The sequence below is a fragment of the Oryx dammah genome, unplaced genomic scaffold (assembly GCF_014754425.2).
Source record: "Oryx dammah isolate SB20612 unplaced genomic scaffold, SCBI_Odam_1.1 HiC_scaffold_28, whole genome shotgun sequence".
NCBI classification, from domain to species: domain Eukaryota; kingdom Metazoa; phylum Chordata; class Mammalia; order Artiodactyla; family Bovidae; genus Oryx; species Oryx dammah.
The window spans coordinates 32,481,170-32,495,418 of NW_024070212.1; the positions used below are offsets into that span (position 1 = coordinate 32,481,170).

Consider the following 14,249-nt stretch of genomic DNA (forward strand, 5'->3'; position numbering starts at 1 on the left):
TGTCAAGGTGCCAAAGGACCCAAACTGCCATGGCATACCAAAGGTCAGGGGTTAGAGAGCACCAACTTTGCAAAGCTGCTTTCCAAAATATAAAGTAGCCAGAGTATCAATCCTACTCAGACATCACGGTCTCACAGACAAGCATAAGCTTCAGCATCAAAACGACCCGGATTTAGCCACTGTTCTATCACCTGGTCTAATAATAAAGTTATCATTTACTGTCCCTGCAGCCCCCACTCAGGCCTAGACACTGCTCGGTGCATTAGGTACATCTCATTTAATCTGCACAATATGTCTTCATGGTAGATAGTAGTTTTTTATCAGTCCCATTTATAGAGGAAAAAACTGAGGTTCAGAGAAATAAATTAACTTACCCAAAGTCACACAGATAAATGGCAGAGGCTAGGATTTAAATCTAGGTCTATCTGACCACAGAGTTGAAGGTTTTTTATAATACACCCACAATGCCTCTTGTCCCGGACCAGTTATTTAACTTTTCTGGATCTTTCCTTCATCTGTAAAATGGGATATGAAACCTGAGGGTTTATGAGGTTAAATGAGAACTTAAATGGGAAAAGCCCTGGCATATTAAAAAAAAAAAAAAAAAGCCCTTTACTTTTCTTTTTTCTCTGTCATCTCACTTCATATCTGCCTTTTTTTTTAAACTTTTAATGGTAACTGTCAAACATATACAAAAGAATACAATCAATCACTTGGCTTCAGCAGTCACCAACTGATGCGTTTCATTTTATATCCATTCCCCATTGGATTACTTCGAAGTAAACTCAGATATACCATTTCATCCTAAAATTTCATTATGTATCTCTAAAAACATACTCCTAAAAAAAAAGGTCATATCATTATCACACCTAAATATTTATTAAGTCCTTAATGTCATCAAATATCCAAGTCAATGTTCAGTCAACTTTCTTCAGTTATCTCAAATGTTTTCCCTTCAACTTGATATACAATGTCTATGCATTGCACCAGTTCATGTCTCATATGTTTCTGAAATCCCTTTTAATCTACTCCTGCTTCCTGATAGAACTTTTGACACCCATTTAAACCAGCAGCTCCCAAAGACCAGTTTCATGGAAGATAATTTTTCCATGGACCCAGGGCACAGTGGGGAGATGGTTTCAGGATGATTCAAGTACATTACATTTATTGTGTACTTTATTTCTATAATTATTACACCAGCTCCACCTCAGATCATTAGGCATTAGATCCCAGAGGTTGGGGACACTTGATTTAAACCACCAAGTCTCATTCAAGAGTCTAGAAAACTTTGTAGTCAGATAAAACATAAGGAAAAGTTATCTGACAGCCTAACTTCCTTTTGTAAGGATACATGAAGAGGGTTTGAAGTAAACACTCCTAGATTTAACAATACAGATTCTCGTGCTGGCTCTATCACCATATTACAGTTATATGCCTTTGGGTAACACCCTTCACCCTTCTTGACTTCGGCTGTGGAAAATTTAATATCAATTAAATTGACAATCCCTTTTCTCCAGCTACCTGAATCAATTAGACCGAATTACAGCCCCTGACTACCTCCCTAATGAGCAAGATGTGCTACGATCCAGAGTCAAAACCACAGGCATCATTGAGACTAAGTTTTCTGTCAAGGACTTAAACTTCAGGTGAGTACATTGTTCCCTGGGAACTCATCAGATACCCCAAAAGGGGGCGTAGGGATGCTTCTTGGCCTTCACTAAAGCCCAGTGTGAACTACTACTACTTCCCCCCCTTTCCTCTCCACTTCCCATCTCACTGCTAACTGGCCCCAAGATGGCCACCTCTCTGGGGTAAACACCAAGGGCATGTGGGTCATACGTTGGGTATACGTTTAAGAACAGGTGTTTTTTCTCTCAGGATGTTTGATGTGGGAGGGCAGAGATCAGAGAGAAAGAAGTGGATCCACTGCTTTGAGGGAGTCACCTGCATCATTTTCTGTGCAGCCCTCAGTGCCTACGATATGGTGCTGGTGGAAGATGACGAAGTGGTGAGTGACTTTTGCACCAAGCAGCTTTGATAAACAGATCCCCCAAGACCCTTCCTCTAAGCTTTGTGTCACTGCAATGGCCCAACCTGGGTGATCTCTGCTAACACCAATAGTCGAGCAGTCGTCTAGCAAGCAATGTCTCAGGCAAATAATTCTAGAAATACTTCTTCTGCAGGTTCTAGGTTAGCACTTTAGAGCTCCAGATTTACTGAGCTTGGTCTCAGATGAGACATCCAAGTACTACTTGGGACATCAAAAAGTTCCTCAAAGAAACTGAGTATTAAAGAGATAAGTGATCATTAACTTAGCAAAGCAAAAGAGTTACTTAGTACTCTCCCAGGCTGCCTCTGGAAGTAAAGGAGATGAAAATGACAGAGCAGAACAATGAATGATGTGCATCTTTATGCCACTTGATAGGAGGGTGAACTAGTAAACTCACTTGAAGTCTAAATATATACTCAAGTGTCAACAGAACTACAGCGAGACTGGCAAACCAGGTTTCTCACATGCCACTTAATTTGGCAGCTGGAGAACTACCTGAGGGTGGTTCTCTTGAGCCTATAGAGTTTTACAAGACAGAAGCTCTGTAGGATACTGTCAGCCCATCCAGGTAGCATCCGAGTTTTAGACAGAGGATGTCAAAAGCATGGAAAGCCTGAAATTCACATAAACATCTGCTCCACAAATGGAGGCCCACAGTTAACTGCCAGAAGACAAAGCTCCTGTCCTCTGACCCCCTGCTCCAGTTCTCTGCCTTCTCCTTAGTGCCTCAGGTTCACATTAGAGCACTCTGAATATCCTCTAGCAAAAATGTCTTAGAGAGCCATTCATTTTCCAAGAACTCTTCTGTCCTTAACCTTAAAGTTTACAAGGTCTTAAAGGATTCTGTAGGAGTGTTAGCAATGAGCAAAGGTTACAAATTAAATTTGTTTTACAGGTGAAAAGACTGAGCCCAAGTCAGCTAAGAGCACATTCCAAGACCCTAAAGGCCTGCTCCCTAAAGAAAGGCTGCTTTGGGGGCACTGGGTAACCTCTGGACTCCACAGATTATAGCACTACCTCTCACTCATTCCAAGTGGCAATCAGAAAAGGAAATAAGGCAGAAGTGCTTGTGGTGTGGCACTGAAAATTTTTTAGCCCTTACCATTTGGCACTAGGGCCAAATAATCCCTATTATGTTCCTACCCAAACTGAGATCTAGGACTGTCTAACAGAAACCTATCAAAATCGTCCTAGACATGGAAATGGACACATGTTAACTGGCATCCAGTTTCAACCCTGAATCAGCAGCCTTTAAGGATATCAAAGTCCTTACCTGTGCCCTGGCTGCCAAAGATTTCCCAAACATTTATTGTACACCTATATGCCAGCTACTATTATGGACACTTAGCGAAGGAAATGGCAACCCACTCCAGTATTCTTACCTGGGAAATCCCATGGACAGAGGAGCCTGCAGGGCTACAATCAATCGGGTTGCAAAGAGTCAGACATGACTTAGTGACTAAACATCATCACCATCATGGACACTACAAACACACGGTCTCATTTAACTTTCATAATAATCCTATGAAATAGGGAAACAGAGACTCAGAAAAGCTCACTAATTTCCTCCAAATCATACAGCTGATATAAAGATCAGAAGGAAGTCAGATCTCTTTGGATCTACTCTACCACACTAAACAGAGATACGCTGTTCCTTATCTTTCCTTTTACATTTGGAATATAGGTCTCTTCAAGGGGAGCAACAAGAAGAAGCAAACAGGTATGCCATAAGCCCAATCTGATATTTCTGATGGTATTTCCTCTCAACAGAATCGTATGCATGAGTCACTGCACCTGTTCAACAGCATATGTAACCACAAGTTCTTTGCGGCCACTTCCATTGTCCTCTTTCTCAACAAAAAGGATCTCTTTGAGGAAAAAATCAAGAAAGTCCATCTCAGCATTTGCTTTCCAGAGTATGATGGTAAGTGCCAAAGGCTAGAGACAATTCTTTCATAGTAATGATAGGCAACTGCCTCATTTCCAATACCAAGAAGCTCCTATTCTAAGGAACTTGTCTTTCAGTTCAGTTCAGTCGCTCAGTCGCGTCGACTCTTTGCAACCCCATGAATCACAGTACGCCAGGCCTCCCTGTCCATCACCAACTCCCGGAGTTCACCCAAACCCATGTCAGAGTAGTAAGTGTAACTCCTTTGCTTTGCTGAGTTTATGATCCCTTATCTCTTTAATATTGTCTTATGAGTTTTATGATGTCCAACCTGAGAAACTTGAGTATTCAGTTAGAGGTTTAAATTCAGATATCTCTGGAATAGAGCAGACATTAAATACAGATGAGCCACTGATTATTCAAATGATACCTGCCAGAAATCAAAGGTGTCTAAAGAGACAGAGATGCCCTCTCTTCAATTCCTTTGCTCAAGTGTGAAACACTGGAGTGCAAGAGAGGAGAGGACCCACCCTCCAAAACTAAACCCCCAACCACAACTGTCTAACACATTTTGAGGATCAAATCAGTCACTTTAAAAGTGAGCAACTAAGAAGGTCTAATTTATCCCACTTCTTCACCATTTTTCTGGAAAACCAGGGAACAACTCTTATGAGGATGCAGGGAATTATATCAAGAGTCAATTCCTTGACCTCAACATGAGAAAAGATGTCAAAGAAATCTACAGTCACATGACCTGTGCTACAGATACACAGAATGTCAAATTTGTATTTGATGCAGTTACAGATATTATCATCAAAGAAAACCTCAAGGACTGCGGACTCTTCTAGTTCTCACCATTCCTCAAGTATGTTCTATAAACAGGCTCCGAATCTCGTTAACTTTAAGCAGAAAATTAAAGGTCAATATATTATGAAAAGAAGAATGAATCCACTCTCCCTTGGAGATGGAATATGTATGACTGCAACTGTGTCTCATTTGTTCTTTTAAAAGCAAGACAGCTAGCACAGTTTACAGAATGCGAGACCAGGGAATCAGAAGACCCACAATCCATTATTGGCTCTGCAACTCACTATTGATGCAAAAATGTAGATATTTCATTTGTCTGAGCCTTGAGTCCCTCATCTATAAAATGAAGGTAACTTCTCTACTACTTCACAAGGTTATTCTAATGATCACAAACATAACTGAAGGAAGGCACATAAAAACTGTGTGGTGACACAAAGAAATCCCAAATTAAAGCTCCCACTAATGAAATTCAACACCAAGGTTTAGATGAATTATCCCAAACAAAAAAGCAAACCTTCCCTGCTATCTGCAAAAAAGCCTAAATTAGTTAAAAACAGAATTTCAATAAACCTACCACCCTTTTTTACTATAAGACCTTTATGTGCCTTAGCTAAGAGATCTGAATCACCAGATAGATTTGAGTTTGTGAGCTCTAAGGCACACATCCAGTTTTTTTTTTTTTTTTTTTTCTGTTTTTTTGGCCACATGGCTTGCCTTGCAGGATCTTAGTTCCCCAACCAGGGACTGAACCCAGGCCCTGGTCAGAGTCCTAACCACTGGACCACCAGGGAGTTCCCTAAAACAATTTTCATTAAATCATATTATCCCTCTGCTCCCAAACTGCCAGACTGTGTTCCCTATATCTCTGTAAGTACAGGGATACTTATCCCTCTAATTAACTCTCTCAGCTATATAAGACACTTTCTAAATGAACCTGGAGGACAGAACACACTCCCACTAGAGTATTAATGACTATATTGCTGCTACTTCTTTGTCACAGAATTTAGAACAAGTGAGCAATCTTAAAATCCTCATTTCAACTGCTACATGTTTTAGAACAAAAAAGGCAGCTGATTTTGCTTTAGGCGCTGAAAATCTTTGCAGTTGGATCCATGTGATGCCTGGCTGAAAACAACATCTCCCCAAATAGGCCAACAATTAAATTATCCCTTGAACTCCTTTGAGGGGAAACAAAGCTTGTATTTATCTTGACAGGAGGTGGTGAAGTCAAGTATAGATTTAGCATTTACAACTACTAGTGAGGAAAGCTCTTGGCATCTAAGATTTAGTATATAAAAGAAAGTGTCAATTAAAATGAAAATCTGCTCCTTGCCAGAAAAACACATTCACACTTAGGCTACTACTAGCAATATTGATACTAGAGAGCCATATGAGCTTGAAATACACTGAAGAATAAATTTGCAGGTGTTAAAATTGGATTCATTTAATAGTCTTTCTGATTCTTTGAAAAGAAACCAACTTGGGAAAATTACCAGGGAAATAAGGAAAACTACCGTCTACTGCCGATTAAAAAACTTAAACCGAAGGAAAAAAATCTGGGCAAGATTTCTTAAATCCAAGCACTGTTCAGGGCCTATTCTAAAGGGCACACTCTAATGCTCACTAACCTCTTTGCTTTAACTCAACTTATAGGGGGTTCTGAGGTGTTTTTTTCTTTTTTCTTCCTTTTGGTATCATAAATCCCTCTAGCAGTCTGATGAAGCCTATGGATCTCTTTCTCAGGATACTTTAAAATGCATAAAACAAAATTCAGAGATCTACAAAGGAAACCAACATACTGAACCAACAACAGTTGTATCTTTGGCGTTCTGAAGCCCCACGTTAAGAATTTTGCTACAGCTATGATCTTAGCTATTCAAGGCCCAAATGTAGTTTTTCCCATTTATTCCACCTTCAAGTAGGGTAACCCCACCTACCCCCAAATCACGCCAAATTGTTTGCTTTTCTAAATTACCTTTTCCTTGATCTTTGACTCTAGGCAGGAATTGGTTATAGGTCAAACTACAGAAGCCCAACACAGACTCCTTGGTTATTAATGTTCATATAGAACTTGCCCTACAGTACTAGCATGAAAACAGAGTCAGTGGGACAGGTCTTATGGTAGAACAATCTCTAGCAGAATAAAACACAGTTATATTTTAGTTTTCTTCTGCTCTGGTAGACACCTCAACTTTTAACTGGTTTATAAACAAATTCCCAAAAGCCAAAAGATGCCCTATATTCACTTTGCAGAAAGGTTATCTTGGAGGCTGGATAGGGAAGTAGCAGTACTTAAAAGCAACACTTCTACAGCTGCTTTACTCAGGTTAGAATCTGGTTATTCATCTTATAATACTTTCAAGCTAAAACTCTTCTGGTGAGTTTACACAGAATAAAAATTGGGGGCCTTGGTCATCCACTCATCTGCTCCTTAAAACAAAGTCAAAATAATTTCCTAAAGCTCTTAGCAAACACCAGGCTCTTCTCTGAGTAAAGGTAAGAGGACTTGACTTCAAAATGTTCTGGGTAGGCTTCCAAAAAGTATATCAATCCTTACTGCAGCTTAATTGTTTGTCAGACCCAGAGATGATTCCTAAACCTTACACTATTAGAGACAACTACATTGGTACTTCTCCTATCCTATTGGCTTATTTTTATCTCATGGACATTTTGATTGTGTCCATGAAGAGTTCTCTTTGCATAAAACAGCAGCTAGAAAGCTTAAAACCAAAATTATGCAAAATACTCACTCTGCTGTCTATGTCTTTTGCTCTGTTTTAAATTTACATTATACTGTTGAATTTTATGTCATTACAAATTCTTTTCTGTAACAAGATAGGTTAGAAACTAATACTCAACCCTGTTTTCATACACTGCAACCTTAATGCCTAGGATGATAAAGCTATTCCAGGTCCATCACTAGCAATTTATAAATAAGAAACTGAGGCCAAGGGAGGTGGAGTGTCTTCATCAAGATCATACTGCTGGGAAAGTAACAGAACTTGAACTCCAAAATAGGTCTTCTGAATCCAAAGCCAGAAGTTTTTCTATTTGTACAATACCAACAGTCCACCAAACACCGTAATGTCGAAGTCAATTTTCTCATTCACCTAAGCTCCTTCTAGTCCCAAACAAGTCCTTGGTTATTTTTAAATTATGCCAACTCTAAATCATAGATATTTAACAAAACCATCTCCAAACTAAATACAAACTGGCCTCAAAATGGATGTGATATTAGCATAGAATAAAAAAATATATAAATAGCTTTGTTTGCTTAAGGTATAATTTCCTGTTCTTATTTTAGAGGGCAGAGACCATGTTTTCCTTGAATTGCGTGATTAGACATTGATGAAAGTAAGCCAAATATAAATTAAGTCCCATTTCATATCAATCTGATGACAGTTGCTTTTTTTCTTACAAAAATATGACACATAAGGACAAACAATATGATTTCACTTAGATCAAGAATCTAAAGTAGTCAAATTTATAAAGACAGAAAGTAGAATGGAAGTGAAGAGTTATTATTTAATGGGTACAGTTTCAGTTTGGGAAGATGAAAAAAGTTCTGGAGATGGACGGTGGTGATACTGCATAAAAACATGAATGTACCTAATACTACTGAACTATATACTTAAAAATAGTTAAAATGGCAAATTTTATGTTATGTACATTTTACTACAATAAAAAAATAATAGAAAAAATATAACTGGAAATGTGCTTTTATGTTTCTGTCAATTAAAGGATGGATAAAATGAGCACAAAAATTCAGTATAAGAACCATATAAAGATACATTTACTCAAAATAGTTCCTACTCTGATAAAAAAAAATTCACGCACATGTACCCCAAACAGTCAAAATCTGGGTGGCCCCATCCTAAGGTGAAAAATAAGAACCTTCAAAAACCAGGAGATGTGCCGTAGACCAAAGTGTGCTGGCCCTGCTGGGTGGAGAAGGTGGTGAAGGGTGAAGAGCTCTTACCTCCCACTGCCCTCTCTACCCGGCACAGCCCCCGGAGCACAGATTCCAGCAGGACTTCAGTGTTGGGCCAGGGACTGCAAGTGTGCCAGAGCCTCTGGTGATCCTGCTAGGCAGAAGTGTGAAGACATCTCTGTGAGGTCAAACAGATAAACTGCAGATTGTAGGAACTTTTCTGCCCTTTGGTCATGGAAAAGCAAACACTGGTCTGAACAGGAAATAAAGAACTGGATTTAAATGCAAAATTTTTAGAGACCTTTTCACCCTGCTTCACAAAATAAAATTTGCAGTTGACTTTGTAATAATTTAGTTCAGTTTAGGTTTTTGAAATGAGTAGCGAAAAGTGATTATGAGAAAAGACAACCGGCAACAATGAGCAACATTTGTAGGTATTGTCTCAAGACTTACTTTTTTTGGAGTATAATTTCGAATATCATAAAGAATATTTATGAAACATTTCTAATGTTATTTCTATTTGATCAGAACTATAGTGTATCAGAACTGGAAGGAGTACTTTAGTCTGTCTTTAGATGAGGGATATGACTGAAAGATTTCATAGCTAGCAGGAAGCAGGGAAAAGACCAGAACCCAGCACATCAAGCAACTCTCCAACCTTGTAAGAGAACCCTTCATCCTATGTAAGCAAAGATGAACAGTTAGAAAAAACAGGTAATTTCTTATAATTTGTTATGTCCACTGGGATTCTCTCTTACATATAAACAAGCCTCTTGATAAAAATGTTTGGATAACCCAAAGGAATATGGCTGGGGGCGGGGGGCGGTAAGATAGGGTATCTGTACAACCAGGGTGTACAGAATTTAATATTCCAGCTGTGAATGATCTTACAGCTAATGCTAACACATTGAGACAGTGCACCCCATAAGTATATTTACTAATATTTGATTATCTCTCCTACCATGTTGATTCCCACTAGATTTCAGGAAGGGAAAACATATACCATTGGGCATACAGAGATATATATTTAACTCCTCAATCATTCATTCCCTTTACCTACCTCATCCCCAACAAACTTTCATTCTATAGCTAGTTTTGCTCTTTATCTACCGACTGTAAATGGATATTCATGTTATTACAGTTATCTTTGTTATAGGATTTTATCTTTACTTTTGTGTATCTATTTTCACTGAAAATAAATGGAGTGAAATAAATGAAATAAATGTTTAGAAACCCCAAGTTTCTTGTTTTGTCTAACTTTTGTATAAAAACTAAATACTCTTATCCAAAATGCAGTAATGTTCTTTGGCTAAACATTCCTCAAACTAACTTTCTGGGTGAAAGGCACTTTAAGTTATGTACAAAAGGTGCTTTGTACTTACTGCAAATAAAAAATAACTCAAGTCTTTCACTAGTGACTTAGAGGTTGTTTACTATTCCTGTTGATCTTTAACATGAGGTCTACTCAGTTGTCCCCAGGATGTTGGCCCAGGTTAGTCACATCAGAACCACCTGAGGAATTTACTTGAAAAATACATATTCCCTGGACCTGGTTTGGATATTTTAATTGAGTCGAGGTTAGCCAAAGAATCTCTATGTTAATCTTGCACCACAGGTATCTGCTGCTGCACAATATTCCATATTATTTCTTATTCCTGAGAAGACTTGAGTAAAGCCAGGTGCAGGCCTGACATAGTATCAGAAAATAACTGTCCTGCCCTGATTTGTTCTGAAATATGCTCTCCTCAGCAGAAGTAATTCAAAAATGATTGTGAGAAAACTGGAGGGTGGATGGTGAGGGGGAATGGGGATTCAAAACCTAAACAAGGGTAAAGGAACAAAGATCCTGACCATCCTGGAAGTCTGTTCTTCAGTATGCCTCACTTAAATTAAATCTTACTTTCTGATAGTTGATAGCAAGAGGTATCTGAGTTTCAGGTCTCTAAGCAGCTTGGTTTTCTTTTGTGTTGGGACAGTTGTAAGTTTACAAGGAGACCTGTGGCTGGTTCAGGTCAGATCTCTGATTTGTATGTTGAAGCCTAAACTGGAAGAAGAAAATTACCTGGCAGTACAGGGAAACTGAGATAATTTTATTCTTAAAGTCAGTATCACATATGAAAGATCTCACAGGGAATCAGTAAGAGGAATTAGTACTATTAATATTTTAGGTTTGTATCAATGAGTACAGGGCCACTTTTTTTTGAACATCTAAAAGAAAAAAAAAAATCATTCAAAGGCAGCTTTTTGACTGACTGACAGACTAACTTCCCCCTTGCATGTAACTGCCAATACATCAAGGAGCTCTACAACAGGAAATGCCAGAACTATGCTAAGCAAATGGATAAATATAAAAAAGTAACTAACCAGATCAGGCGATCAAGGTCCAAACAAATTTAAAGCCACAAATCAGAGAGAACAGCCACACATCAGTGGCCAGAATGTAAGAATATAAGGTGAGCAAATAAATTCGAAGAACCAGCAGTTATTTTTAAATACTCCAAAATGTGTATATAGTAAAACACAAATAGAATACATAAGAGAATAAAAAATAAACAAGGCAAGGAAACAGGTTTTTAAAATGTGGTCCGTCTATTCTTCGAAAGCAGCACTTTGTGAAAAGTCACAACCTGTCAGGTACAATGCACTGAACTAGAAGTCTAGAGTCAAACCATCCAAGACGAAAATGATACTTCAAGATCCACTTATGAATAACTCTAACAGTTCTTAGAATTTTCACGCCAGGAGGTGAATCTGTTGAAAGGCTGAAATTGTAAGGTTATTTATTCCCTAAGACTGACCATTAAGGAGCAGAATTCTTCCTCTTTACATAGGAGTGTAACAGACGGCAATTTTACACCCCAGAGTTTTCATCAGGTGGCTAAGATGTGACTGTCAACAAAATAAAGCTGCTGTTAACAGTCCTTCCTGCTAACGGCTATTTATTGTTATTTAATTTTTAAATTTTCTTAGATGTGCTGATTTCTTAGATGGTCCAAAGCCTGGCCAACTAAATTCTGAAACATGATCCATCACAAATTTTCAGTATTCTCCACCAAAAAGATACAGGCAATTTTTCATTTCTTTGATATGACACATATGATGTGTCATCCCCACATTTTGGCTCTGCTATAAGAAAAGATCTTTTAATTCAAAACACAATAGTGGTTTGTAAGGCAGACCATCAGATTCATCAGATCAAAATCACCTTTTTAAAATTATAGACTGCTAGCCCACCAGCCAAGAGTCAGTCTCTGAGATGGAGCCAGGTGATTTTGACTGAAGGCATATTTGAAAACTACTGACTGAAACTGCCCTCAACGAATGTGCATTTTGATAAATTATTTGGGATGGAGGGGTAAGAGGTGATCCTCACAAATATAGGACAAATGTAAATGGTGTAAAGTCAAAAAAGTGGAGAATTACTATTTTCATTAATGAAAAGGCTAAAAAATTAACACATCAGATAGACATATTCAAATGAAAATACAAAATGCATTTCAAGTTAAATTAACTTTTTTGGATTATCAACAACACGATCCCACTAGCCCAGACTATAGAAAAACTACAGTTAAAGTAACATTCTACCAGTTCTCATTTCCAAATGATTCTACATCATTTTACAGAATACCATAAGGAAAAGATATATTCAAAATGAACAAGAACTATCCCTTATTTACACTGTGGGCATAAGTCAATCACCAATTGAAGCTGATAATTTTCTTTCTTTTAGATCCAGTTTTGCCAATCCTAAAAAAAAAAGTTGTTAGATAATACAGTTCTACCACCTGCAGAGTTATAATTTTCCCAAGAAAGCAAAAAGAAAAAAAACCTACCAATAAAGGCACTGAACTGCTGTGGGTTGCTTTCTGAACCAGCTTTGATGACCACCAACCTTTTTTTAAAACTACTGAAAGGTCACATCAAAAGATGAAATAGAATCCAATCCAAAAAGACTGGACCCCAAAAGGCACTGCTCAAATTACTGATTTGGAATGCTCAAACTGCATTCTCTTCATTTGCCTTCCCCTAATGGACCATTCACAAATGGTCATTGCACAAAAGGACCTGCAGGCTGACGTGAAAAGAGCTCTTCACAAAACCAAAATGTAAATCTGGAAAATGGGTTTTGACTGTGCATCACTTTACAGATATGACATAACAACCTCAGTCAGGTCAAGACTCAACAATACTTACACATCAAAAGACTTAAGACCTTCAGACAACCCTTCTACCTAAACCCATTCTCAGACAAAGGCCTAAGCACACTCAGCAGGGGCAAAAAACAGCAGAAGAAAATATTTCCAGAAAGGACTAATTACAAACAGGAACAAACCTGGACTCTTTACTCACCATTTTAATACTGCTGTCAACTATAACAGATTAAAAATCTGTACACACAACAAAGTAGAAAAAAGTCCCCAAATCAATAGTTTCAGCAGAACAAGGTACTGACTAAAGATTACTACAATCAACATTGCTACAGTAAAAAAAACAATGGCAAACAGGGATTTGGCACCACATTTACAAAGTAAAAGCATGCACTTTTAATACACTTCAGATGTTTCTCAACAGAAAAGGCCAATGGAAGATGGAAAACATGGGGCATCTTTTACAGAACTCCCTATGACTGAGACAAACAAGCAAGAATCAAAGTGATCAATTAAGCAGATATGTAGCAGCCAAGTCACTGGTTCTGTTTGGAATTTAGCAATATACTTTTCTAACTGACAGCTGCCCTGGGTGTGTCTGTATCCAAGAAGCTGACTTTATCATACTACATCAGCATTTATCTCGTAACTTGGTGATAAGCATAAACTAGGTTAACCTTCAACCACAAGCTTAAAAAAAAGAGAGAGAACTAGAATCTTATTATAGACTTCTTCAATGTAACTGCCATTTAGAAACCATAATGGTACTCTGAGCAGGATAGTAACATAAATTTCAACCAAAAAACCTATAATTAGAGCTCAAATAACTGAAAAGAATTAAGTTATTATGGAAATATTATATTCTGACCATACCTAGAGTTAAAAACAAAGTGTTCCTACTAAGAGGAATATTTTCAAGATGATCTGGTCACATCATGTGCATAGTTAAGATTGTGTTTTAATAAAGGTTCTTTCACAAAAAAATAAAATTCAGTGACGTTATTCTTCCCTTGATGAAAAAAAAAACTTGAAAAAATGAACTACTGGTGGTTTGTCAAGAGGGAAGAAGAAAAACAGTAAGCTACATATTGAAGTTCTGGAATGCAGCACCTCAACTTCACATCTGCCCTAAACGTTTGAAACTATGAAATCCAAGTCATGTCTCGATGATCAAATCATACTACAGTTGCTCCAATTCCAATGTCTGACTTTACATCTTGTGTCAATTAAGAGTTCCCTAATACAGAAGATTGTGCTAAAAGAGTGCTAGGATTCTGCATGCTGCTGCCATTCCCTGGTCCCGTTCATGCTTGCAGCTGCCCAATGAGGCAGCAAAGGAAGTCTGGTCTCAACACTCCACACCGTAATAACTAGAAAAGAAAAACAGCTGTAATTAGAAAAAGTTTACAAAGTCAAGAGACATCA

At 37.9% G+C, this 14,249-nt stretch overlaps 2 protein-coding genes across 2 annotated transcripts in view; one reads left to right on the forward strand and one right to left on the reverse strand.

Moving 5' to 3' along the window:
- GNAT2 (G protein subunit alpha transducin 2) overlaps positions 1-13,850 on the forward strand; it is a 17,723-nt gene extending 3,873 nt beyond the window's left edge. Inside the window, exons 5-8 of the mRNA XM_040232118.1 lie at positions 1,518-1,646; positions 1,879-2,008; positions 3,821-3,974; positions 4,596-13,850. Of these exons, the coding sequence (XP_040088052.1) occupies positions 1,518-1,646; positions 1,879-2,008; positions 3,821-3,974; positions 4,596-4,786 (604 nt within the window). The 3' untranslated portion in view covers positions 4,787-13,850. The remainder of the gene's footprint in view (positions 1-1,517; positions 1,647-1,878; positions 2,009-3,820; positions 3,975-4,595) is intronic.
- GNAI3 (G protein subunit alpha i3) overlaps positions 11,247-14,249 on the reverse strand; it is a 47,599-nt gene continuing 44,596 nt past the window's right edge. The window contains exon 9 of the mRNA XM_040232116.1: positions 11,247-14,194. The gene's annotated coding sequence lies outside the window, so the exon portion shown is untranslated. The remainder of the gene's footprint in view (positions 14,195-14,249) is intronic.